Source organism: Aethalodelphis obliquidens, unplaced genomic scaffold, assembly GCF_003676395.1.
Source record: "Aethalodelphis obliquidens isolate GAN/ISIS:26980383/991018 unplaced genomic scaffold, ASM367639v1 scaffold65, whole genome shotgun sequence".
NCBI classification, from domain to species: domain Eukaryota; kingdom Metazoa; phylum Chordata; class Mammalia; order Artiodactyla; family Delphinidae; genus Aethalodelphis; species Aethalodelphis obliquidens.
The window spans coordinates 6,560,483-6,587,564 of record NW_020838009.1 but is presented as its reverse complement, the minus strand read 5'-3'; the positions used below and the strand labels follow the sequence as shown (position 1 = coordinate 6,587,564).

Below are 27,082 nucleotides of genomic sequence, written 5' to 3'. Positions count from 1 at the left end.
CACCCACTGTGGAGAAGTCACTGAAGGGGCTCGCATGAAGATTATGATTCCCCGGGAGAGTTTTCTAAGAGTTCACTGCCAGGAAGCAGATTCTTAGCTTCCTGTGGACCCTGGAGAAGCTATTGGATGACATTAAGATGACCCCTCTAGGGGCTTCCCTGGTGGCGCAGTGGTTGAGAGTCCGCCTGCCGACGCAGGGGACACGGGTTCGTGCCCCGGTCCGGGAGGATCCCACATGCCGCGGAGCGGCTGGGCCTGTGAGCCATGGCCGCCGAGCCTGCGCGTCCAGAGCCTGTGCTCCGCAATGGGAGAAGCCACAACAGTGAGAAACCCGCGAACAAAAAAAAAAAAAAAAAAAAAAAAAAAAAAAAATGGGCCCTCTGATACTGGCCTAGGAGTAAGGACTTTTTGTGTCGTGTCTGTGGTCCTTGCCAGGTCCTCCCTCACACCCTTATTCACGGGAGCAGGGCCAGGAGCAGGGCTGACACACTGTCCAGGCCTCGTCAGGGGGTGCTGGGTGTTGCTCATGCATTTCCTTGTCCCGAGCTTGACAATCAGGCTTTAAGCGATGACCAAACTTAAAAGCACCTTGGCCTGTTAGTCTCTCCCAGACCACAGAAGTAAGGACTCACTCTGCATATCATTTACCAGCTGGACAAGTTGCCTCTTACATCTGGGTCTCGGTACCCTCATCTATACAGTGGGACAATAGCACGCTCTGTAGACACTGCTGTGATTACTAAGGACAGTGTCCACTTAGGCCAGCACGGTGCTTGGCTCGTGGGAGTTAAGTGGCAGCCATCGTGTTGTCCTCTCTCAGACTCACGCTAGTCCGTTCTGTTGGCACAGCTGAGCACACGTGGAGTTTCCATTGTTTGTTTACTCGCTCTGCCACCGGGTACCACCCTGGCTAGGAGCACTTCTCCAACCCAACCAAATCCAGTTTTGCAAATGTTTTGTGTGCTAGATTGTCTTTTCCAAAAACAGCCCCAGCAATCTTTCCCTTCTCTTAAACCGGGGCAGGTTTGTGCCAGCTCTGACTGATAGAGCGTAGGAGAAGTGATGCTCTTTGATGTCAGAGGCAAGGTCTTAAAAAGGATGCAGCTCGTACGTGGCTCTCACACTCCCTGGGGGACACCCGGCTACCACGTTGTGAGGATGCCCAGGCCACAGGGAGAGGCCTCCTGCAGTGAGGGCCTACAGTGAGGGCCTCCTGCAGTGTACAGGCCTACAGCTCCAGCTGAGTTCCCAGCCAGCAGCCAACAACAGCGGCCCGACGTGTGAGTGAGTGAGTGACCCTGCGGGTGGTTCCAGCCTCCGGCCTTTGACTTGGGCCAGCTGATGTCAAGTGGACCAGGACGTGCTGTCCCCCTCCAAATCTGCCACCATTGCAGAGTCATGGGAACAACAGAGGGTGCTGTTTGGGGTGGATCAAGACACAGTGATGGTCCTTAGAAGATCTGCAAAGCAAAACATGGATTTCATATCCAGTTGTCATATATCCATTTTATTTACAGCACCACAATATTATCAGTAAGCTCTCTCTAGACATAGTCTGTAGTTTGTATCAGCCACCCCAGTGTGACTCTGCCCTAACTTTCTGGGACAGCCCACTTGTTGGGTGACGTTCCAGAAGGTCCGTCCGGACGTGGGCAAGCAGCCACCAGGAAGCACGCCTGTGCTTTCCCCCATCGGGGTGGGGTTAGCAGTGACCCTGAGAATTAGCAGTTGTGGAGAGCTGCACGCAGTTGGCTCTGGTGTCAGCTCTGGCGCTGGGCCTAGGGGTCTCCAGCAGCTGTGGTCCCCTTGGACTGGAGGCTCTTCCTCCTGAGGACGATAGTGACAGGTCCATCAGACAGCGCCTTAATGATGTTCCAGGCTTCAAACCGTGTGAGGCCCTGCATGGCAGTGCTGGCCAACTGTAAGATTTCATCTCCTGGCTGGACCGTCTCACTTTGTTCTGAGGCTGCCCCTGGGATGAGAGAGAAGAGAATGAGTCCCACAGGTGACCGTGGAACAAGCAGTTACTTCCTACCCTTGGTCTCTGAGGAGCCGGGGCAGCTCAGAAGGCAACTGGCGCCCATCCCTCCGGAACTCGGTGGTCGTTCTGAAATGAGACATCTCATAAAACGGTGACTTCAAGGCTGGCACACCAGGCTCCAGCTCTCCGTGGCCCTGGGGAGAGGTGAGGCCCACGCTGTCCCCAGAGAAGGGAGATTTCGAGCAGCTGCAAGCCAGAGCCTGGCTGGGGAGACCTCCCCAGGGAACCGGGTCCTCCTCTAAGCCTCCTTGGATACCATCCCAATACCCAACATCCCTCCCCCGCACATGTGTTCTCTCTACTCCTAATGAGGTGGCCGGGCATTGGGTGGTGTGGGAATGGAGCTGGTGGGATGTTCACGAAACAATCTTCACAGTGCTTTTGGCTCTGAATGGCCTGGAGAAGACCCCTGGGTCCACGTAAAGAGGACATAATCACATACGGCTCCCACTCCTTCAGAGTCACGTCGGGAAAGAGTGCCCTCTTACTGCTGGTGTTGAAAGAAAATTTCCCATCTGTTTGACACAATGATATCTGCAAATATTTAATAAGAGTAAAAGATAATAGTAATGATGATCCTAATAAAAAAATAGCTAGGGACTTCCCTGGCGGTCCAGTGGTTAGGACTCCGCGCTTCCATGGCGGGGGGCGGGGCGGGTTTGATCCCTGGTCGGGGAACTAACATCCCGCATGCTGTGCGGTGCGCCCAAGAAATAAATAAATAACTAAATAAAATGGGCCAAGTATCTAAGCAGACATTTCTCAAAAAAAAATAAAATTAGCTAAAATATATTGGGCAATTATATATAACAGGCACTGTGTTAACACTTGGCATTTATGGCGATAGTCCTGTGAGGTATGTATGCTCTGTTAGTATTCCCTTTCCACGTGGGAGGAAACCAAAGACTCAAGCAGCTCCCACAAGCTCCAAAGCTGCTGAGTGGTGCAGCTGTGGACTCCAGCTCCCTTGGTCCCTTACATCCCCATGTAAGCAACTGGGGCCAAGATGGTGAAGGGACTTGCCCAGGGTCATGCTGCCATTAGGGGCAGAACTAACACTGGAATCCAGGTCTCTCGACTTCGAGCCCTACGCTCATTCCAAGTTGACCTTCCAAGTTAAAAAAATCTTTCCCAGGGCTTCCCTGGTGGCGCAGTGGTTGGGAGTCCGCCTGCCGATGCAGGGGACACGGGTTCGTGCCCCGGTCCGGGAAGATCCCACATGCCGCGGAGCGGCTGGGCCCGTGAGCCATGGCCGCTGAGACTGCGCGTCGGAGCCTGTGCTCCGCAACGGGAGAGGCCACAACAGGGAGAGGCCCGCGTACCGCCAAAAAAAAAAAAAAAATCTTTCGCAAAACTGGAGTCAACGTGGGTTTCTGGGGAAGCTCCACGTGAGCCTCGGTCCGCCCCCTGGGTTTCAGCAGCTGTAACGGATTTCCCGCTAACAAAACCAATCTGCAGTGGGGGCGCCTGGGGTCTGGGGAGCAGAGCTGGGAGGGCCTCTGGTGCCAGTACTAAGAGCCCTCAGACACACACCCACACCTCTTCTTATAGGTAAGGAGCCTCAGGTGCAGAAGGCAGCAGTCGCTCAGGAAGTTAGAAGCAGAGCTAGACCAGAGCGCAGGCCACGTGACCCCCTGTCCACAGCTCCCTGCTCTGTGACTCAGGGGGTCCAGCATGAGAGGCAGTGAAGAATCAAGGTGATCACCTGTGACAGCTGCAGGCCATTCATGATTTTCACAGGAAAACCCAAGTGACCCCCCACTAGAGGCTGGCTTGCTCCCCAGTCCATGATGAACAAAATCTCAAAATTCTGAATAAAGGTAGGAGCAGACAGGTCCAGGGTTAGGGTGAGGTGAGTAAGGCTGAGTTGTGCCCCTGGAAAGTCAGACTCTGTCTTTGTTTCACAACTTGATATTTTGTTCATTGTGGACTTTCTGAATTAATTTCGAGTTTTAAAAATATTGCACTGAAACAGTATGTATCTTGATTACTGAATATTACGGTGCCGCCTTCAATTCTGCACCCGGGGCAGTGCCTCACCTGCCTCACCCTAGCCCCGGCCCTGCCAAGCTGAACCAGGCCCAGGGCTGGGTCACGTACAAGGACCCAGTAAAACAGGGAGATTAAAGGGATCTGAGCCAAGGAGAACGGGGAGAAAAAGCAAAGCGGAGTCCTTAAGAGGCTTGCCTGCCTCCCAAAAGGGCCTGGGGTTGTGGGAAACCGACATGGCCTAGAACGTGCTCAGAAGCCTCTGGGGGGCCCGGCCGGACACCCGCAACTGGAGCGAAGGCTGAGAGGCATACGCACACGCACCTTTGAAGATCCTGTTAACAGTCAGAGGCTTGTCCCCTTGCAGGGAGCCCTTCCCTCCTTCCAGACTGAAGCCCAGGCCTGCAGAGGTCTTCTCCAGGGTCACTGTGCAGACGGTGGCCTCTGCTGCTGAGAAAACAGGGGGACTGTTAGGGGTGCTCTCAAGTGTGCCTGGCTAATGCTCCCGGCAAATCTGTGCATGTGTACAGATAAACCCAGGCATGTGTGCCGGGCGGCATACAAGCCAGGCCACGTGTTCTGGGGGCCACAAATGACTGCGCAGCCCTGCCGGCATGGGCCTCACCTGTCCAAAGGTGATGTGGCCCATGGGGCTTCCACCATGTGGGGAGAACTTACAGGAATCTATGGAAACGTCACCGGCCACCGAGGCTGAGGCTGCAGAATCCGTGGAAGAGTTGAGGTCTGGCGTGGTCTCCACAGTTGGCTTCCTTGTGACAATCACGGCTTGCCTGGGGTCCCGAGCTTGGCGAAGGATGGCCAGAGCATCATTGTGTGTGGCCCCTTTGAGAGACTTGCCGTTGATGGAGAGAACCTCGTTGCCCTTCTGAATAGTCCCTTCCTGGGAGGCCAACCCGTTGGGGAACACCCTGTGAACCTGAGCAAACCAAAGGAAGTCAGGAGCCGGGAATCACCATATCGGATCTAGATTCTTGCTGCAGGAGGATCTGAACCAGTTAGTCAAACCCAGCAGATCCCTGGGCCAAAAAAATAAGACGAAATGTGTCCTAGATTAGGACTGCTAGCCAGCATTCCCTCCTCCACCCAGACCAGAGGTCATTAGCAAAAATGGCCAGATTGGCCCTCAGAATCCTTCCCAACACAATGTCCGAGACTGTATCACTACAATTCGTTAACATTCAGTTAAAATCTTTTGCCTTATGTGCTCTATATCAGCATTTCCCAGAGTACTTTAATTCAAGCACTGATTCTGTGCCATATTAATAGGTATTGTGTAAGAAAAGTTTCTGAAGTCTAAGAAAATTAAGAACATTGGATAAAACATAAGCTCTGAAAATGCCTACAGTTTAAAAAAAAATCCTAGAGACTCTACAGTGCTATTTGGCATGATAATTCTCTAAGAACAGACCGTATAACACAGTGATCCCCCAAAGTTTCAGCAAAGCATCCTTTTTTCCATAGAGAAATTCTCAGGCCCCATCTTCTGCAGAATGCAGAATTCCTATCCTAGGAAGTCTAGACATTTTAAAAACTCCTACCCTAGAAATTCTGATCCTTTAACTCCAGTTAAAAGGGACCATCGCCCACCCCCATTCCCTTTCTGAAAAATATGTGGGATTAAAAAATCTCATGTCTTTGCCTCAGCCTTTCTAATGATGTAAATTCTAACGTGCTTAATGAAGAGGACTGAATGACAGCATGGATGGGCAATCACTAAACTCTGCTGCGTGTTGTTTTGCTGTTATCATCTGAACAAGGTTCTTTGTTTCTCTAACCTGTTTCAGTGTTAGAAAAAGTCTGTTATGGGGTCAGATGTGGTCAGAATCCCTTGGTTATAAGTAGGAAGCAGAATCTCTGCTCTGCGTCTCAGTCTGTCCTCTATAAATGAAGCATACATGTCCCCAATCCCCCATCCTGAGGTATGGGGAAGACGACTTGAACATGCCAGTGAGAGCCCAGCTTGCTCTTGGTCATGGACGGTGCTCAATGTGAGTTCTCTTTTAATGAATCTGGAAAGGAAGGGAAGCGCTCAAACACGGAAGGAGAAAGGGGAAGTCTGGTGCATATGATCAGCTGGCGTGTATCGCTCCTGGTTTTTGAGGCAGTGTCTCAGGGATGGCGAGCAAATGGGATGCAGAGAAGTCCCGGCTCAAGGAAAGACCCACAGATCCAAAGTACTCGTCCCACAGGCAAGCTCTCTTTTCTTCTCTTCAAATAGAAAGCAAACTGCACCATCAGGAACGTCTTTATGATGCTCTGCTACGTGCTTAGTGTCAGAAACAGGTCCTCATTGGTTTTACGTGCTTTTATGCGGTAGAGAGCTTGCTTACAAAGGAGGAAGCTGCTGCTCGCCCACAACTGACTCCGAAGTGCCCAATAGGAATGGACCAAGTTACCACTGCCAGGGGGTGTGGTGTGTTTAACGCTGGCTGCCCCTGTGAGCTGGAGGGTTTGTTTTCAGCTGAGCAAGGGAGTTCAGATGAGTCCACATGAAGGATATGCTGAGACAACACAGCCATGGGGGTGACGCCAGTGCACTCAGCTTTGGAGAGATGAAGCAGCCATGTCACAGCTGGGTCCATGAAGATGGGATGACCAGAAACCATCTGGGTCAGGTGCAGGTAGCCTACATAGTGGGCAGAGGGCAGCAGCCAATGCTGATCAGACTGTGTGGACCAAGAAAACAGGGTCCACAGGGGAAGACGCAGATGATCCAGGATCGATGCCTTCCCCAGTCTAACCCGGGCTCTAGTTGGTCCTGAGAGAACAGGGGGCTCGACTGTGAGATCTGAAGCCTCATGCACATCCTGGGTTGCGCTGTGCAGTTCCTGATCTTTCCAGCTGGGCCCCATTGCCCTCAACCAACCTTCAGATCTGCTTCGCAATCGTGCATGTTAACATCCCCAATCTCCCAGTGGGCAAACCCAGGAAAACAGCCTCCTGTAGAGGACCTGCCTTCCCAAGGGCTCTTTCTGTCCAGGTGACGCCTCTTTCCATCTAGGTGTGCTATGCTACATATCACAGCCAGGTCTTCAATCCTGGCTGTAAACCTTCTTGAAAAGGATCTTAAGCTCCCGCCCTAACCTCACACCCAGTGGCCTGGGGTCATGCATTCCTCTGATCTCTCCTAGTAAGTGCTCCCCCCTCCCAGGGCCGTCACCTCTGGCTCTGACGCGCCCCCATGGCTGGGCCACTCACCGTGATCACCTTGTTTTCTAGATCCGCACCTCCTGCCAAGGTGAACCCGAGGCCAGCCCCTTCCTCCTTGTGCAAGATGGTAACATGGATGTTGTCTAATTGCTGCAGAATGAAACATATATAAAAAAACATTTTATTGCAACAGCGTGAACAGTTTAACAAGTGTTCCAACATCAGGCTGATTCGTTCTCAAACCCCAGCTTGGCCACGCTCCCAGGTACGTCAGACCCATTTCATCATTTGTAAAGAGAAGACTATAATTCCTGGAGTCATGGGAAGCTCAGAAGAAAAAAAAAAAAATGTGCATAAGGCAACCAATAGAGTTCTTTTCCTCTCCTATTCACGCAATCCACGTCCACGTTTGTACGGAGACAGGGCTGGGTGCTACTAAGTCAGCTGGAAATCCCAGCGTGTGAGATAACAGAGCTCTGGCATCTTGGCGTGGGACAAGATGAGGTCAGCCTGTAGGACTCTGGGTCAGCACAGCTGGGAGCAGGGCTGTTTTGCAGAAGTTGGCTGCTCTGTCTTTACACCTGCTGCTCCATGTGGCACAGCAGCTGCATTTAGGAGCCCAGCTGACTCCTTGCCCTAGAACACACATGCACGCATGCACGCGCGCGCGCACACACACACACACACACGCCCACCCAGGCACACACAGTACTTCCCGGCCTGCGCCTGGGCTCAGCTGGAGCCAGAACAATCGCTCTGCAGTGTCTGAAGTCAGAGACCCTCGTTCCGGTCTCGATGGTGGAGGGGTCTCAAACACAAATGCATACAGGACCCAGGCAGATGACTTCAAAGAGCAAAATGGGCAGATGTGAGCGACAGGAACTGCAGAGACCTGAGAGCACATCTGCTTAAGAGGACCCACGGCTACATAGGAATGCAGACCCAGTGCTACAAGATCGTTCGTTCCTTTTATAAAAAGAGAGCAGCCAGAAATCCAGGTTTTGATTCAGGTTTGATAATATTTAGAATACAATACTTTTTTAAAAAGCACCATGCAGACCACATAAAATATACCTGCAGGCTCTCGGGCCACCAATTTGTGCCTTAGCGCGAGGGAATAACCTTATGTCAAAGAATTCACTTGCTCTGGCACCAACAGAGCATCTGCTGCGCGGCTGGCTCTATGATCATTTGATCTGGAGTCCCCAAGACCCAGGAAGGATGAAGGGATGAATGGACCTCACTGTCCCGCCTCTACGCCAGCACTGGCCCACATCTCCCAACTTTGACCCAAGTGTCAGTTTACTTGCCCTATAAGAGCCCTTTGTCAAATGGGAAAGCAAATACTGTCCCAGGAACACCCCAAGCAGGACCGCTCTTTGTATTTTATGCAACAATTTTGCCTCTGTTATTTCATTTGAATTAGGCCCTGGGGATGATGGTCCCAGTGCCCAGGTGATGAGTGAGAGCCCCAGAGGATGAATCCCGGCCCAGGGCATCTTGTCAGACTCACCCCTACCCTGGATCTAGGGAACACCAGCTATGGTCCCTCCTTATCCTCTCATCCCAGTCTGGATGATTCCAGCACAAAAAGCCTGCATGGACTAGGGCAGCCCAGGCGGATGCAAGGCCCATGAGCCCGAGCTCATCTGAGCTGAATGGGCCTCAGCTCTTTCTGACCACTTCCTCTCCATGCACCTCTGGGTCGTGCTCAGAAGGCCTAGGGGAAGTGGGACTTTCAGAATGACTTGACTGAAGTGTGGGAACCCTTACGAGCCCTGGGATCAGTCACCTCTCGGTGTGCAGGGCAAGTCTTCAGGCAAGAGATCAGAACTTGCAATGGATGGCTCACTCCCACGCAGCATCTCCCTGGAGACGCACACTGGGCAGGCAGCCCGTGGGACGTGGAAAGAGCACGGAACGTGGAGATAGAAAACCTAGGCTCTGTGACCTTGAACCTCGCCTTCCTCATTTATTAAAGGGTCAAAAAGATACAATAAGTCTATGACTGAAAGCACTTCATGAGCTACAAAGCTCCCTACACCGGAAGGTCTTACTGTGGTCCAGTGATACACGGCCCCTCTGCCCCGGGCAGGATACAACCCGAGTCTGGTGTCAGCCCCTGGGAACTCCCTTCTCGACCTCAAGGAGCCCAGGCAGCGCGCGCTGCTTCCCCTCCGGCCCACCTGAGGTGACCACACTGCTCACAGCAAGGCCTTCATCTCTGCAAGTGCTTGTAAAAGAAACCTACCTTTAACGTTGCTTCATCCAGAACCTTCACTTCCTCTATGAGCTTCTTTAATTCCTCGGAGCTCAGCAGGGAGATCACTGATTGACCAGCCTGAGGAGCGCTGTGGTCGGAGCCGTCGACTTCCGTGGGCTCACCGAGACCCTCTGTGTATTCTCTCAGCTCTGAAAGGCTTTCATGGGGAGGACCCGCACACAGCATGAATCACGATATTAGTAAGAGCTAACATCCTCAGCATAATTACTCTCTTCCAAGACGGTGCTAATGTTCATTCTATTATTTGGTGCAGCAAATTCACAAATAGATACCAGCATCCCTCCACTATAGAGATGAGGAAACTGGGGCTTAGGGAGGGGGAATAACTTGTCTATGGTCACGTGGTTACGAAAGGCCGAGATCTGGGATTCGAAATCACAGATCATGGTGTGTCTGACTCCAAAGTCTGTGTTCAGAACCTCAGCACCTCACCCCAGAGTATAACTATGCTTTGGACAAATCTGTACCTAGATGGCCACCAAGACAGATGTCCTTTCACACACACACTCACCTTGGCCTCCTTCACAGATGTTGTCAGCACCTGCCTATCCTACCTTAGCACCTAGTCACTACACAAGGTGGAGGGGGTCTCAGCAGTAAATGCTTATGGTGAGCCTTGCAGTTCCAGAAGAAGAACAGGCTCTCAGCCAGAAAGAGCAAGCTCCTGGGAAGCCTAAATATTAAAGGCTACGATTCTACCACTGACCAACTCTAGTGCTTGAGCTGGTCTGGCTCTTCAGCCCCTGATCCGGGGGTGTCTTGGTGCAGGGGTCCCCAACCCCCGGGCCGCACAGCAGGAGGTGAGCGGCGGGCGAGTGAGCAAAGCTCCGTCTGCCGCCCCCCTCGCTCCCTATTGCTCCCATTACAGCCTGAACCTCCCCCTCCCCCCGGGGCCGTGGAAAAATTTTCTGCATGGAACTGGTCCCTGGTGCCAAAAGGGTTGGGGACCGCTGTTTTGGAGGATCTCTCCTGTTTCCTCACAGTAGGTGGCACCTGATACAACATCTGGGTCAGTGAGTCTCAAACATTTCTCAGCAATATAAGAACAATACGTAATACTGATCAATGCACGGTTGTTCTGATTCAAGAGGGAAGACTAAACCCCAGCCCTGCAGCAGGAGCTCTGGGGCACTGCTGGGAGCCCCCCGCGCCCCCGGTTCTGTGGAGCAGGTCTTGCCCAGCTCCTGATTTCAACTGAAGAGGAAACCGAGGGGGAGTGTGGAAGGAACCAGCTCACGGTCAGGGCGTCAGTGTGGGAGATGGGACTGGGGCTCAGGTGTCCAAACTCCCAGGCCAGGAGGCTGAACCCTGTGCAGAGTACAGGTGGATTTCTTTGGAGAGAGGGAGGTGGCAAGAACCCCCAAGGGATCATCTCCTGGCCTCGTTCGGGTCTTCCTGAGCAATGGCCGGATATGTCCAAGGTGCACTAGTTCCAATATGCACGTGTAATTCAGCAGGGGGCCAGTTCTGTCCCCCACCTCCCACCCCTCCCAAGGCCGGGTGTTGTGAAAACTCCTTAATACAGAAGGCAGAGGTGTGACACACACACACGCACGCGCGCACGCGCGCGTGTGTCAAAGAACAGGTGGAACAATCCTTTAGCAAACCTGGGTGATGTTTTACAAGACATAGAGGATTATAAGAGGAAGAAAGGCAAGAAAGTTCAACACTGGGCAGAGACACTCACTTGAGCGAGAAGCCCGTGTCTGAGGCAGGAGATTCAGCAGAGCTAATTGCAGCAGGATCTTCACTGGACGCCATGGGGGACGACGCCCCTTCCTTGGGGCTGCAGGAGGTCTGGCCACAGGCGACGGAAGATGGAAGGCACAGCAGGGACTTCATGACAGCCGATGACACCTGGCTGCTGATGGAGTAGAGTTTACTGGTCTTTTCATCCAGTGGCTTCATCTCACAGGACTGGGTCCTGCTCAGGGGGAAGCTCCGTGACCGCTGGCTTGGTATCTTGACCCCTGGGCCTCGAGATCCCTCCATCTGCGTCGCCAGCAGCCTTGAGAGAGGGTCGGGGTCCGAGGAGAGGGTTTTCTGACCGGGCTGCTGTCCGGGGGGAGGGGACTCCGGCACACCGGGGTCGCTGGCCTCCAGGGCCGCGAGGGAGGCCCGGGGCAGCTGCTCTGGCTCCGGCCACTGCTGCTCCACGGCGGGGGGAGCCCCTCGCCCTGAGACACCAGGAGCCCGAGAAGCCCGTCCTCCCTTTTGCTCCCCAGGAGGTTTTGCTTCCGCCCCGGAGGAGCTGGAGGGCTGGAGGCTTAGTCTCTGGGCTCCTTTGTCAGGCCGGTGAGAAGAGCCAAAGGTTTCAAAGGAGCTGATCCTTTGCTTGATGGAAGAGGAGGCCCGTAGGGGTGGCCCTGGGCGCTCCCTGGAGGTGGGTGTCGGCTGGCTGGCGGAGGCTGCCTCTGGGGGCTGCCTTGGGGCACGATTCCTCAAATCCTTCAAGCTTTGGCGAAACCAGGTGGGCTTGGGGGCCACTGGAGGACCCTTCTTCACCGTGCTGCCGTCTGCCGACTTGTAAACTGTGGGACCGCCACTGGTGGTGTCCAGTTTGGGCACAGTCCCATCTGGGTGGCCCTGAATCCCGTCTTCCTCACCCAGCGTGACGACGGGCTGCAGTGGCGCGTGGCTATGATTCTCACTCATGACGGGGCTAAAGAGATTTTTGATGCAGTCAGAAATTCTAACCCAAGGGTCTTCGGCGGTAATATCGAGGGTATAGTCCATCCGAGCCTGCCGCTTAAGCAGTGGGTGTTTTATCGGAGACGTTGGCGTCACTGGGGAGCAGAAAGGCCAAAGCTGTGCGTTACACCTGATCGTGGGTTTTCTTCCTAAGTTCTAGTTTCAATGACGGATAGCAAGGATGCTAGAGGAGATGATAAGCAGAAGTGGTGGATCCCTTGTTGGGTGAGCTGCTACCCAATGTGCCATTACCTGGCTAAGTGTGAACAGGCAGGGTCACAGAACCAGAGGACCAGAGCTGTGAGTCACTCCACAGCATCCCAGCATTTTAGAGCTACAAGGGTTCGCACAGAATACCTAGTCTGACCTCTGACATTGTATGATTGAGGAACCCAACAGTCATGAGGGCAAGGGGTCATCTACTGGCAGAGCCAGGGTGAGAACCCCTGTCTCCTGATTCCCCACTTTCATATTCTTTCCACTAAATAGCCTCTTAGATAACTCATTAGAACTTGAAAGGTCAAAGCGGTCCTCTTACCTTTTAAACTTTTAAGCCAAGGGTCACACATGGGCAGCCGTATTTGGTTTGGACCGCCATGTCATTAAAAAGCAAAAGTGGGCATGCACACCTTCAGACGGGGCACACCCCAGCTCTGCGCAGTCACAGCCCTCACCCTCACCAGGTCGGCATTTCCCCCGTTAAAGCATCCATCTGGTGCCTGAAGTCATGTGAGTTTGCCGCTCTCCCTACTCAAAGAATTACCCAGCTTGCTCGGCAAGGGAGCATTCCCCCTACCTAAAGAGCTGATGAGAGGATTCCAGGTAGAAAGAAGCTCTGTGACAACGATTCCCAAACTTGGCTGGCACATTGGAGTCTGGAGGACCTAAGAATGCTGACGTCCAGCCCTGGGTGCTGATGTAATACACCGGGGATGCAGCCTGGGCACTGGTGTTGGAGCAGCCCCACAGGTCATTCCAACCTGCTCTCTCAGGCACGCCTAGTCAAGTTCAGCCCCTCACCACTGGTGGTCTTTCTTGGAAGCCAGTCTTGAACAAGCCAGAAGAGGGGAGTCTGACTAGACTCTTTCCCAGGAACAGAGGGAGGCCGGCCCCCAAGTCCTGCACAGCCAAGAAGCCAAGTAGATGCGTGGCCCTCGGGTCACCCCAGGTCTGATCTCGCCCTGGTCAGGAGTATGCTGCTCTGGTCCCATGCTCTGGGGGATGCTGGTATCAGAATGCAACCCAGTTTAAGGAGGGCTGACTCCTCCTGCCCCTGGTCTCAACGCCAGCCCTCAAGGTATGCAAACCATGGAGAGCACTAAGCCTTGAAGATGCCCAGGAGACCTTCTGCAACATCCCACAGGCCAGGGTGGTCAGTACTGACGCCGGGGCTGTACCACGTGAGCCCAGCCCCCTCAGCCTGCTTCTGCATTTACATATCGCTCTGCTGCAGGGCCTGTTGTAAGACTCAGTAGTCAGACGTTCTACAGGAGAGCCCTCTGCAAACTGGGGCGAAGAGCTCTTGCCAGTAGAACACCAAGGTATTCCCTGGCAAGTTCCTCAGTTGGGGGGACTCAGGGGAGGGACGGGGAGAGGAGCCTCCAGTGGTAGGGCCGCTGCTCTGGGTGAGACATGCCAGCTATTTCCATTCATAATGTCCCTTAACCTCTGAGAGCCTTCCGTGTGCTTTTCACGTAGTGTTTCTCAAACAGGTCCAGTAATAAATATGTAGGTTTGTAACTGACACAGTTATTACCTTGCCACTGCTGGGAGCTCCTTGATGGCAGGAACTGGTCTTTCTTCTTTCTCTCATTCTCTTTCTCATTCATTCTCATATCTTCTCTCTCTCTCTCTCTCCCCCTGTCTCGGTCTCTGTCTCTACCTCTGTCTCTATCTCTTCCCCTCCCTCCTTCCTAAGAAGCTAGCACAGGGCCTCACGAAGCCAGCGCTCAGTACACGCTGGCTGAACTGAATCACATGTTGGGCTGCTGTGTGATTTCCCACTTGCTGATGAGTGAACTGAGGCTCAGAAAAGTAAAGAAAGCTGCCCAGGGTCACATTCGTGAAGGACAGAGCCGGGCTTCCTACCCTGGTCTCCCTGACCCCAGGTCCGATGCCCTTTCTAACAAAGCTCTGCATATTCAGCTCATGTCCCAGCACTGCCAGGGGCGCCATGTGGGCACACCCCTTCCATCCACGCCCCCCTCCCCCCGCAGGAGGCGGTGACCGCCAGCAACATGCTGTTGATTCCTCCCTCTCTGACCCCGCGTTCCCAGACTTGGAAATGCTGAATGCAGCTTACTAGAACGCTGTCACCCTAGAGGGAGCAGCTGCTCACTGTGGTTGGGTGGGCGTGTCCTGGACCTTTTCCCGAGGGCCCCTTTCTCCAGCTGGCTGTCTGGATTGGCCCGACTTCCCCCTGCATCCCCCGGCCCCATCACAGCATCACAGATCCAGCCAGGAGGTTCCCACCCTGGACAGCAACCCCATGGTCCTGCAGTCCCACCGCCTCGGGGGACTCCTGACCGTTCATCGGCCCAAGTCCAGCTGTCGAGTTGTGCAGAACCCTCCAACGCTCTGGGCAGACTCACGTCCTTCCCTGAGCACCGGACCTTGATCCGGAAGTTCCTTCCTCCTGCAGATCTAATTGAAAACCTACCTGGGCTGCCTCCTCTCCTCCCCGGCTGGCCCTCTGAGGAGGACGTCGTCTGCGGGCCGACTGCAGGTCCTGGGCTGCAGGCAGTGGCGTGAGGGCTTCTCCCTGCTGCGCCTTCCTGCACAGGCAGCGGCGGCAGTACTTCGCTGGCTTCCTGTGGTGTAAACAGGAAGCAAGACCGTGTCAAAACGGTAGCCTCCAGCTGTGAGAAGGCAAGGCGCACTTTGATTGGGACTGGAGAGGTGACGTTCAGATGCTTTAATGAGAAGTGCAGCGGCCCTGTCAGTCAAGGGCCTTTCCTCCACTGTGGTACCTGCCTGGCTGACCCAGGGAGCCAGCACCTCCTGGAGGCCCAGAGCATCCCTCTGCTTCCCACGAGCCGGTGTCCAGAACAAGGGCTCATCCTATTGACATATGTGGAGATCCTGGGCTCTCTGTGACAGGGAAAAGAGGCTTGGGAGTGGGGACGGGGGACTGTCACTGCTTCACTTACCACTGCCTTCTGCAAAACTACCCCCCGTCCCAGGAGGGAAGAGAACCAGGCAAAGAACTACCCTCTAGTCTTCACCAAGTTAAGGTTAGAACACTTGGAGGAAAACGTGGCTGTCGCCTTCTACACTGTGATTCATTATTCAGTTATTTAGAAAGCGTGCTGCAAGGGATGACAGATACTCAGGACCCGTGCCGTCACTTCCCTTTGCAGCCCCCAGAGTGATATTGCCGTTCTAGGGCAGCATTGTTTCCCCCACTGAGCCTGAACGTGGACTCAGGCTCCTTCACAAACCAGCCTAGGGATGAGACGGACCAAGCCCCAAGTAACCATCCAGTGCTTGACTAGAGTTTGGGTTTTCATACAGCATGAAAGAGATGCTGTCAGGACCCAGAGGAAGCAGCCAGCAGCAGTTCTGTCCCAGAGAGGTGCTGAGGGCTTCCCAAGGGAAGTGCTTTTTGTCTGGTTCTTGAGCAAAGGGTAAGAATTTTCTAGGCAGAGAAGCTGAGGGAGAGTATTCCAGAGATATAGACATACACAGTTAGAAGGAATAAGTAAAGTACCAACTCAGAAAGAAAAAAAAAAAGGCAGACATCATCAAAACGATGCTGCCTAAATTTTTCTGCAAGGGAAATACTCTGCCATGTTGCCGTGGATGGCATCTGTGTTCTGCTCATTCCAGGGTCAGGTGGAAGGACGGGCTGGCTATCTGACAGGGCTGCAGGCTTCCTCCCAAAAAGAAGGAAGGAAGGAGGAACAAATGCACCATTTGGGACTAAAAAAGACATCGAAAGTGTCCGTGGCCTGAGATTTAATACCTACTTTGTCAATAAACATTCTTTAGGAATGAAAATTCTACAGAAGTTAGAAATATGTTCCCAAAGCATTGTCCCAGCCCAAGGTCCCTAGTGTAGAACTGAGTCTAGGGGGGCATCTTGGAAACACTGAGAGACTAACGAACTCAAAGGAATCGTTGCGTTTCTTGAACTAGTCCTTCGTAAAAGCAAGGCTTGGCCATGGCCTTAGAAGCTTAAAATATTAGACTGACGGTATCCAAGACACTCATCAGCAGGAAGAAACGATATGTGGCTGAAATTTAATTTCACCCAGTTGGAACTCTGAAAGATGAGGTGACACTTGTCTATATCCATGATTGGTTGACACTTTCATAGGCCGATGCTCTGGGTACCAACCACAGTCGTCAAAGCAACTTTGCATCTTGGAACAGACACAGATGTGTTTTGTCTTTCATCAGCACACCTGATGTTGCACCCTCTATATGGAAGTTGTATTTTTTTTTAATTAGCTCCTGAAATAAATTTGATTTTACTTGAATTTTGCTCTAAATAGTGTTTCCTGGCACAGTGCTTGGTGAAAGAGGGAGAGAGAAGGGAAAGAAGGAAAGAAGACAGAGACGTGGACTTAGGGGAGAAAGTGATTTTTAACCACAAGTGATAGTTCAAGCTGATTTTCTAGAAGGGAGAGGATTGGTCTTCTGTTGAAGGAAATACGCTGAAGGTGATCTTGGTAGTGAAAGTTAAGTCCCCTTGAGTTACAGTAGATGAAAAAGATTTGGGGGTTGTAATAAAAACTTGAGAAGGGTCTTGGGACCCTGGAGAGAAAAGACTGGTGGAGGGGAAGGTGGGGGGACAGAGAGAGAGACAGAGACAGAAAACGAACAAGGAGGAGGTGGAGGGAGGGAGAGAAGGATGGAGAGATGTTATACACTGGGGCCAAGGAGAGAAACACCCAGTGAGAAATCCCCAGGCATGGCGGTGGAGATTTTTAAGAATGACGTGCAGCAAACAGCCCCCTGTTTTTGCTGTGCTATAATCCTTTCTCTGTACCCCCAACGCCCAGGAAAATAATGTGGTGTCGGTTGTGCTTTTGTAAAAGGCCGTAGAAGGGTCTGTGGGCCACGTGGGACACAGCAGAAGGTGGGAGGATGCAGGCAGGAGCGACGGATGCGGAAGAGGCATCACAGCGTGGCAAAGACAAGGGACTTTTGCTTGCAGCAGATCTCCCTCTTCTGCAGAAGAAGAAGGAGGAAGTTTGAAGCAGAAACCCTGATTCCTCCTCCAGCAGCCTCACTTGGGGAGACTCCCCTGCCCCATATCTGGTCCAACCCGGCCAGGTGGCCCAAGGGCATCGCTGGGGCAGACCTGCTCTGGCAAATCCGCTCCTTTTCTGGGTCTCCAGGGACAAAGTAAAAAGCCTGGCTTCTCAGCCTCTCTGTTCCTAATTTGCCCTCCTGGACTTATAGGTCTCAGGCTCGAAGGAAAATGAAATGTCTGCTTAGAAAGGAGGAGCAAGGGAACAGATCCACGTCAGCAACTCCACCATGAATTGCTAACCAGCCACATCCTGCCGGCCTGCAAAACCGTGCTTCCTCTTCAGTAACCTGGTTTCCTCTCCCTTCTTCACTCTCACCCCTCCTACTCGATAGCTTCCTCTCTGGGGTTTCTTATTCCTGCTGAAATTTACCAACCCTCCTTTACAGATTGTTAGAGGGGATTCCCAGTTCCACCTGCCCAGAGAAGGCAGCTGTCGGGGAAGACGTGAAAGACAGCACAGCCTAGTGATAAAGTGACCCACTGGCAATGTGACCTTGAGCAAGTCCCTCGGCTTCCTCTTTGCATGAAGGGCACCCTCATCCCCAGGTGGTTGTCAGGCTTCACTGAGACAAAGCACAGCGCCTGGGCATAAAAACGGCCCAAGATGTAGAAGCTGCCTGGCCGTCAGCCTGCCTTCCCGAAGGGGAGTGGGATGGGAGGACTTGAGGTCTTTAGGGGTGCGATGGAAGAGCCAATGCAGCAATGAACACCATTATGCCTGACAGTCTGTTAGGCATCCGCTCGGTCGGTTCCATTTAATCCTCATGCTAGCCCGTGGAGGGAGCCTCTAAACTTGGCCCCAATTAACAGATAAGGAAACTGAGGCTTAGAGAGCTGTGAAAACAACCCTGAATTCCAGTGTGTAATGGATGGGAACACAGAAGCCAACCAACAAGACTGGGGCTTCAGTTGAGATCTGCCGGGCTTCAAACCTCTCTTTGCGCAGTCGGCCCTAAGCTTGAGCCCAGCCTCTTCTCTCTGATGGAGGAGAATCCTCCTTTGCCTGTGGCTAACGCTCTGCGAACGCTCAACCCATCGGACATACTCTTACCTGGCCGCAGGTGGGCAAGGTGTGTCCAGGAGGGCACAGGGAGCCCCCTCTCTCTTCTAGACTCTTCTGAGGGTCACTGTCACTTTTAAAGTATTTTCTGGGTGGAGGCTTGGGCTTGGAGGACGTAGGCTTTCTCACCAAAATCTCGAAGGATTTCTTCACTCTCAGTGGCGGGTGGCCGCCCGGGCTCTCCTGGGGCGGCCCGGATGATGCCCCAGGAGGCACCCCTGGCTCCGGCCCCAGGGGCAGGCTGGGGCTGCGCGTGCTGACTTCCAGGTCGGAGGGCGGCTGCTCTCCGCCACTGCTGGGGCTGCCCCCAGGGGACCCCGACATGTAGCTGCTGTCACTGCTGGAGCGGATCATGACCTTCGGAGCCCTGCGATGTGGGGGAGCCGAGTTCTTCTCCCGGTCCTTCTCCAAGGTCGGCCGCCCGTGCCAGCTGCTCTCCAGCCTTTTGACACCTGCATTGGAAGCACAAGGGAACCTCCACCCCTGGCCTTGCTCCCAAGGTGAGCCACGGGGGGCACGCCGCCTGCCCGGGCTGTCCGATTCTCCTCCGAGGTCACTTTGGTTTGGAGCTCGGCAGTCTTGGGTCCGGTGCCCAGCACCAGTGACTTTAGGTTGGGAAAATCATTCAAACGCTCTGAGTCTCCACGTGATGGAGACTGAGATGCACCCCCTCGATGGCCCTTCAAGGAAGGGCTTGATGTCCTAGCTGTGCCGAGTGCTGAGAGCAGATGGCCTGTGGCTGTCAGCCCCTGCAGGGAGCGCCTTGGCTACAGAGAGCTACCTCGCCCGAGGGGCAGCCGTCTCCAAAGCCTGATGGAGATGGAGCTAGAAAGGCCCAGCCACTTCCGCCAACAGGACAACTCTGACGGGCCATTTGAGCTCCAGGGGTGGGCGGAAGCTGTCTGGCGTCAGTTCAGCTCAGCTCGTCCCTCTGCCCAGCCCTGTGACTCCCCTCCCTTCCACAGGTGTGGAGCCCAGGATGCTTCTGAATAAACATCCTGCAGCCCAAACACCATGTCAGAGTCGGCTTCTGGGGGAACCCAGGCCCCCACACTCCATGTCCTCATCTGTAAGATGGAGAGCCATTGGAGAGGGTGAGTGAATGGCTAAACTCAAAGCTTTCTAAGAAGACAAAGATACTGCAAAAGCAAGTTCACTGTTTCCTTACCTTCCAGACTCCACTGGTGCCTCTCCTTTCCAAACTTGACATTCTCCACAGCCTGGGCCACAGCTTCTTTGAGTTGCTGTTCAGAGACCTAGAAAATATCCATCACCTCCTCAAGCAAACAATGGAAACTCTTGCATCAGGATCTGAGTCCTGTACCGGCTCCCAAGCTGAGTCCCTGGAGTCTAGTTTCTTTCCTTCACACCCACTCTACAAAGAGCCGACAAATTCCATTTCCAAAAACACCTGGGCATCAGTGGTTCCCTAGTATCTTCTAGGTAAAGTCCGAACTCTGTCAGTAATAGGGTTGCCAAGACAGCCCCTCTCAACTCTCCAACCTTCTCTCCACTACTTGCTGCAAAACTAGGCAAAGTTACCATTTCAGAGTTTACCTCTGGGAGCTATTCCATTCTTAAGGCTGTCAGGACATCATCATCGTCATCATTACCAACAACGAAGACGTCATAACCATCACCCTAATCATCTTATTGTCACAGGTAATTAATCACCTTAGAGTAATAGTTAAAAGTCTGAGTCCTGGAGCCAAACAGACTTGTGTTCAAGTCCCAGCGCCCCCATTTTCTAACTGCACACACTTGCACAGGGTACTTAACCTTCTAAACCTCAATTTTTTTTTTCTGTAAAATGATGACAACAATAGAACCTACTTCACAGTAAGAACAGAGGGTTTTAAGAAATACGTTGTTTGACACCAAAAGCACAGGCAACAAAAGAAAAAAATAGATAAATTGGACAATGTCAAAATGAAAATATTCTGTGGATCAGTCAACAAAGGGCACAATCAATAGAGTGAAAAGGCAACGCAGGAAATGGGAGAAGACATTTGCAAATCATACTCCTGCAACTCAAAACCAAACAATCCAAGTAAAACACGGGCAAAGGATTTGAGCAGCCATTTTCCAAAGGAGGTATACAAATGGCCAACAAGCGCGTGAAAAGATGCTCAACATCACTAATCATTAAGGTAATGCAAATCCAAACCACCCTGAGATGTCCCTTCACACCCATGAGGATGGCTACTATCAGAAAAATAGAGAATGAAAAGTGTTGACTAGGATACGGAGAAATTGAAACACTTTTACACGGCTGGTGAGAGTGTAAAGTGGTGCAGCCACGATGGAAAACAGGATGGCAGTTCCTCAAAAAAATTAAAAATAGAATTACCGTATGATCCAGCAATTCTACTTCTGGGTATATACCCAGAAAGGATGCAAAGCAGGGACTCAGATATTTGTACACCTATGTTCATAGCAGCATTATTCACAATAGCCAAAAGGTGGAAGCAACCCAAGTGTCCATCGACAAATGAATGGATATGCAAAATATGGTCTATACATTCAACGGAATCTTATTCAGCCTTAAAAAGGAAGGGAATGGTGACACATGCCACAACATGGATGAGCCTAAAGGACATTATGCTACGTGAAATATGCCAGTCACAAAAGGACGAACACCGTATGACGTCACTTGTATGAAGTACGCAGAGTAGTAAAATCATGGAGACAGAAAGTAACATGGTCACCTCCAGGGGTGGGGAGGTGGGGGCATGAGGGTTGTTTAAGGGGTAGAGAGTGTCGGTTTGGCAAGACGGAGCGTCCTTGGAGATGGCTGGTGGTCATGGCTGCAAAACAATGTGAACGTCCTTCGTGCCACGCTTCATTTTGAACTCCACGCTTCAAAATGGCTAAGATGGGGGACTTCCCTGGCAGTCCAGTGGTTAAAACTCCGCGCTTCACCTGCAGGAGGCGCGAGTTCAATCTCTGGTTGGGGAATGGAGACCCCACAGGCCGCGCGCTGCGGCCAAAAAAAAAAAATGGCTAAGATGGTAAACTTCATGTTAGATAATTTTAGCCCCCCCCGCAAAAAAAATAATACTAAATAAATCATTAAAAGTGCTGGGCACAATTCCTGCCGAATGATAGACTGTCAGTAGAAGAGATTTACCCTCAACAGCAGTCCTGTGAGGTGAAAACCACACCCCCATTTCAGAGTTGAGGAACCAGAGCCTCTAAGAGGTTAGATGGATGTCCAAGGTCACAAAGTAAATAGCGAAGCTGGGCATAAGCGAGACATCCTGCTGCCTGTGTGAGTCCCCTGCCTGCAGTGCCTTAGCCCTTCTGCTGCTCCAAGCTCTGCCTGCCCTTCACGACCTGGCTCCCTTGGTTAAGCAGCTGGGCCCCTGATCCCCTCACGCCCAGGGTCCTCACCTCCTGTGGACTCTCTGTGTGGATGCCTCCCCCCTCCAGCCAGAATGCAAGCCCCTCAAGTGCAGGGGCCACAGCCTCGCCCCCCTACCCTGCGTCCTCCTCCGCTGCTCTCTCGCCATGGTCCTCCAGGGCAGCAAGAGGCACGGATCACCGAATCGAGACCCCTTTCCTTTCTCTTCTGTTCTACTGCCCAGAGGTTTAGACGAGTTACTTGTTTACCGTAAGTGAGAGGTTCGCTTTCCTCCAGTGCGCTTATTGTCAGTGCTTAATAACTGAGCAGGGCTGGGCTTGAATCCCACCCCACAGGCACGTGTGGCTCTTCCCCATCATTCCGTTCTCTGTCCTACCTCTGCTGGGAGTTTGGGAGCCCACTAGTTACGAACACAGGCTATGGTGGATTTAAATCGTCATTTCTCCACTTCGTAGCTCCACCACTGGGCAAGTTCCTTTGCCTTTCTAAGCCTGTTTCCTCATTGAGGAATTGGAGGGGAAAATCATACCGACTTCAGAGGGATGTATAGCCACTAAATGCAATTGTGTATGTCAAGTCTTTGGCAAACCCAGCTGGTACACACTAAGGATGAAATCAATAGTGATGGAGATTATCACCAGGGTCCCCAAAGTCATCTCACCCACGCCCATGGCTGCACTTCTCAAGTCTTGCTCCCACCTGGATCTCACTTACCAGTCGCTGTCAGTCCTAAATCTAATTGCCTATGGGCATCTCTAACTAAACCTCCCCCAGGCACCTCCATCTCTCTGTATCCCACACTGAGATCTTTCTCTTCCCTTCCAAGCCCACCTCCCTTCTCTGATTCTCTACTCCGGTGGTGATGTTGCCATCACTCGGTCTTCTAATCTAAAAATACTCCAGTCCTCCTAGGCTCCCCCGTCTCTTGCCCCAGAGCTAATCAGCCAACAGATCTTGTTGATTCTTCCCAGGTTGCCTCTTGTTGCCCCTTCTTCTCTGTTCTCTTCCCACATCTGCTGTTTAGTTCAGGCCCTCACCATCCGTTTCCTTCCTCTGAAAAACTCCGAGTTCCACCTACTCCATCCTGTCCTCTGCCGTGCAATCAAAGGGTAAAAAGAAAAACCCTGAACACGTTACATATAGAGCTAGAGACCTCCCCTAGCTCCTCACTACTCACGGAATAAAATGCAAACACCTTAGCGTCCTGTGGAAAGCCCTTTGCCACGTAACCCCAGTGCCTCACCAAATTCCATTCTCGATGCTCTCCTCCAGTCCCTACCTCCCAGGCCCGAGAACCTACCCCCCTCTCCTTCCACGACAGGTCCCTTCATGACTCTGCAGCCTAACTTTGTGTTCCCACTGCCTGGAATGACCTTCCGCAAATTCTTTGCCTGGAGAAAACTAACTTGTGATATTTCTTGCTTTCTCTCACCTTCCCTTCTGTATCCCTGTATTCTCATAGTACTTACCACTCTGTATCTCAATGATTTCTCTCTCAGTCTCTCTAGCCAGAACGTAAGCTTCTGGAGGGCAGGCGTGCGTGCACGAGCCCACTTCTTCCTGTGTGCTCAGTGCCCGGGTCCAGACAATCACATAGTGAGGACCCACTGGATGCATGCATGAGTGAGTCTCTTCTATCTACTGGCAGGAACCCTGGGTCTATATTTTCCTGCCCTAGAGCCTGTAATCCAGCTGCAAGAGCTTCCCTGAGCTAACGCCAATCGCCTCTGCATCTAGGAGTTTGTCAGAGGACCTCTCTGCAGACGCTTGTTACGACAGACACTTGGTTCATTTGAGTCCTGAGACAGTGGGTCTGGGAAGAAGAGGATGCCCAGCAGGGTGTCACCTGTGGGTCCGGATGTCGGCTAACCATGATGGGGACTGGACCCGGGTTACAGTGACTCAGGATGGCGTAGACTTCGTTGAGCGTCATGCAGTGCACGGGGGAGTCGTTGATTTCCACAAGTTCATCGCCACACCTGCAGAGGCATCAATAGGAAGCCATCAGCAAACTCATCAGCAGGACGTGTGCTTCCCCGAGGTCCCAGTCCTGCCTGGGCTGTGTGATGAGACCTCAAATTCACAGCAATAAGGAGACCTCCTTCGCCTCCTGACTGAAACTCAGTACAGGGCCAACCAAAGCGACATATCGCACACCCCCTTCATGCATGACCACAAAGTGGGAGACAATGCATACCGAGTGTGGGGCAACATTCATGGAAGTTTGTAACTTTTTTCTGCCCTTTCCATTTAACTTAAGCTCGATCAAGATGGAGGGCGTCGTTTAACCAATGTAATGGATTAACCAATTAACCACAATTGAACTGCTCACATCTCTCTTGGGGCTTCAATGTTCCCATATGCAGAATGGTTAACAGGAAGAGCAGATGGGACGTGCTAAAAGGTAAAGAAGAAATAACTGGATGGGGGGGCAGCCAAGGTTCTTGCAAAAAGGAATAAAGAGGGAAGGCAGTGGAGTTCATTCTTGTAAGGCGGGAAATGGGGGAAAAAATGAGGTAGAAAAAATAAGGTTGCATCGATACACAGAGGATTTTGTACAATCCAATCCTCTTGCTTCATACGTGGGGAAAATGAGGCAGAGAGGGTGACATTATCTCCTCAAGAAGACGTCACTTAGGGATTAAAAGACTTTTTCTGCAAAGTGCCAGATAGTAAATATTTTAGGCTTTGCAGGCCGTGCCGTCTCTGTGGCAACGCTGCAACTCTGATGTCACAGCCTAAAAATAGCAGCCTTAGACTGAAGCCTTAGACAGGACAGCCTTAGACACAGCCTTAGAAGGAGCATGGCTTTGTTTCAATAAAACTTTATTTAACAAAAACAACAGATGGTGGGCCCCCATTTGCCCTCCTCTGCCCTAGCTGGTTATCAGCAGGGCCAGGATTGGAACTCAGGTCCCCTGTGGCTGATTTCACACTTCCTCCTGCTGCGGTTGGCTGCCCCTTCCTTCTACATTTCTGTCTCTGAGTTAGTTCCCTTTCTCCTTCTTGCTAAGAAAGTACACATTTTCACTGAGGTAACTGAAGACCACACAGCACCTGATGCCAAGGGAAGTGGAAGCTTCCAAAACAGTCCCTACCCAGCTGCAGGTCCAGGAGGGAAGACGCTGTCTAAAGATATTAGGACTAAGGCCATCACTCTGACTGAGCCACTCGGTCCCAGGTAACAGCAGCTCAGCAAATCAGCGTCACCCTCCTGCCCATGACAGCAGCAGGCCCACCTCTAATTCAGAAGCTCCATCAAGATACCACCCTAAGCGGGGCTTGCGTATATGGGCTTGGCCAAAAAGTTCGTTCGGGTTTTTCCATAACATCTTATGGAAAAAACCCAACGAACTTTTTAGCCAGCCCCGATACTACAATGATAGGAAAACATTTTAACACACGGCAAAACTCCCCTGATTCAGCAAAACCTAAGCCCAGTAGAGAAGGTATACATGAAGATATACGATCTGGGATACATATAAATATATAGCATGTATCTTCTTACGCTATAGGAGAGAAGCTATACCGCGCATGAGTGTTGGACTGAGTATACAGTACTGTAACAAGGTAAACTGGAATAAAATGTAATTACCAAACTCAGATCCCTTGTTGAAAATAAAATTTCGATTTTTACTTCTCTTAGAAGTTATTCGGAACAAGATACATGTGGAATGCCCGAAAATATTCTGTTTATGCTACCGAGAAATGGAGTTAATACTACTGATTTGCTGAGTAAGCTTCTTTTTCCATACAGACTGACTCCACAGGTAAACCTCCTTGAAGCTCCTGTTTATGTCACTCTACAGTCTGTATTATTTACATCTGAATTAAAGTATGTTTAACTTCATGTTTTCTGTTTTGGACTGATATTCTCTGAGACAATGCCTCTTACACTGCAACGTGCATACAAGTTCCCGGGGATCTAGTTAAGATGCAGGTCCTGATTTAGTGGGTTGGGGAGGGCCCTGGGATTCTGCATTTCTAAGGAACTCCCAAGTGATTTCAATGTCGCTGGTCCAGGGACCACACTTTGAGGACAAAGGCTCTGAGCTATCCCTGGATCATTCTAAATATCTCATCTCCCAGTCAGTCTCCTGATGCGCTAAGGAATTCCTTCCCTCCTTTGTAAATCAGGGGTCTTTTCAAAAACAGAAATCAGGACATACCGGAGTCGTCCGTCCAGATGCGCCACGGATCCCGGAGAGAGCGTGTGAATGAAAATGCCAGAGATGCACTGGAAATAGGGGACGCTGCACAGGCCGATTCCCAGCCCCACGCCGGCCTCTGGAAGGCAGAACGGGATGGGGGTGGGGCACTGGTGACTGAGCTTTCCCAGGGATGCACTCGTCTATTAGGTGCCAAACCTGTCCTGGGTTAGTTGGTGTCTCCTATCCATTAATGCATTCATTCCACCCATGCTTATGCAGCATCACTGTGAGTAGGCACTGCTCTAGGGTCAGCAACTAGTGACCAAGGCAGATGAGGATGCTAAGGTCAAGTAAGGAAAGGGAAGGAAAGAAGGAAGGAAGGGAGAGAAAGCAGGAGGGAGGGAGGAAGGAAGGAAGGAAGGAATAAAAGGAAAAGGGAGGGAGAAAGGGAAGGAAGGAGGGAGGGAGGGAAAGAAGGAAGGAGGGAGGAAGTTGTCAGGGGGGTGAAAAGTATTAGGCAGAGAATTAATAGGGAATGCACTAGAACACAAGAGGATGACCTCTTCAGGGCTCAGAGAGGGCAACATTTAGGCTAAAATACGAATGACAAGAAGGAACCAGGGATGGGGGCAGATCATTCCCAAAAGAGGTGACAGCTAATGCAAAGGCCCAAGATGAAAGGAAGCAGGCCATGCTGCAGGACCAAAAAGGAGGCCAGTGTGGCCGGAACGTAGCCCATCACGGGGAGAGTGGTATGAGAGGATTCAGGACAGGGAGGCAAGGGCCAGCTTAAGTGGAACCTTGTCAACAAGGATGTGTCAGTGAAAGGACGCTATTCTCCACTGAGAAGAAATGTCATAGGAAAGTTACGAGCAGGAAGTGACATGGGCTAATTTCTATTTTCCCCAATATGACCGGCTGCTGGGAAAAGAAAGAGCTGTGAAGGGTCAAGAAAGAATGGGAACAAGGAGATCAGTTAGGAGGCTACTCTTCACCCAGCAGTGGTGACTTGGACTTTACCGCTAGTGAAATGGGAGAGAGATGGGTATACACAGAACGCATCTTGAAGAC

General features: G+C 51.9%; 1 protein-coding gene across 1 annotated transcript in view; it reads right to left on the bottom strand.

The window, feature by feature from the left end:
• Nucleotides 1-1,486: 1,486 nt before the first annotated feature.
• The window catches only part of IL16 (interleukin 16), a 116,645-nt gene continuing 91,049 nt past the window's right edge, over nt 1,487-27,082 (bottom strand). Inside the window, exons 9-19 of the mRNA XM_027089163.1 lie at nt 26,030-26,147; nt 23,707-23,839; nt 19,665-19,752; nt 18,488-18,948; nt 14,836-14,986; nt 11,173-12,271; nt 9,453-9,621; nt 7,250-7,351; nt 4,709-4,967; nt 4,355-4,480; nt 1,487-1,972 (exon numbers count right to left, since the gene is read on the bottom strand). Coding sequence (XP_026944964.1) covers nt 1,779-1,972; nt 4,355-4,480; nt 4,709-4,967; nt 7,250-7,351; nt 9,453-9,621; nt 11,173-12,271; nt 14,836-14,986; nt 18,488-18,948; nt 19,665-19,752; nt 23,707-23,839; nt 26,030-26,147 — 2,900 coding nt within the window. The 3' untranslated portion in view covers nt 1,487-1,778. The remainder of the gene's footprint in view (nt 1,973-4,354; nt 4,481-4,708; nt 4,968-7,249; nt 7,352-9,452; nt 9,622-11,172; nt 12,272-14,835; nt 14,987-18,487; nt 18,949-19,664; nt 19,753-23,706; nt 23,840-26,029; nt 26,148-27,082) is intronic.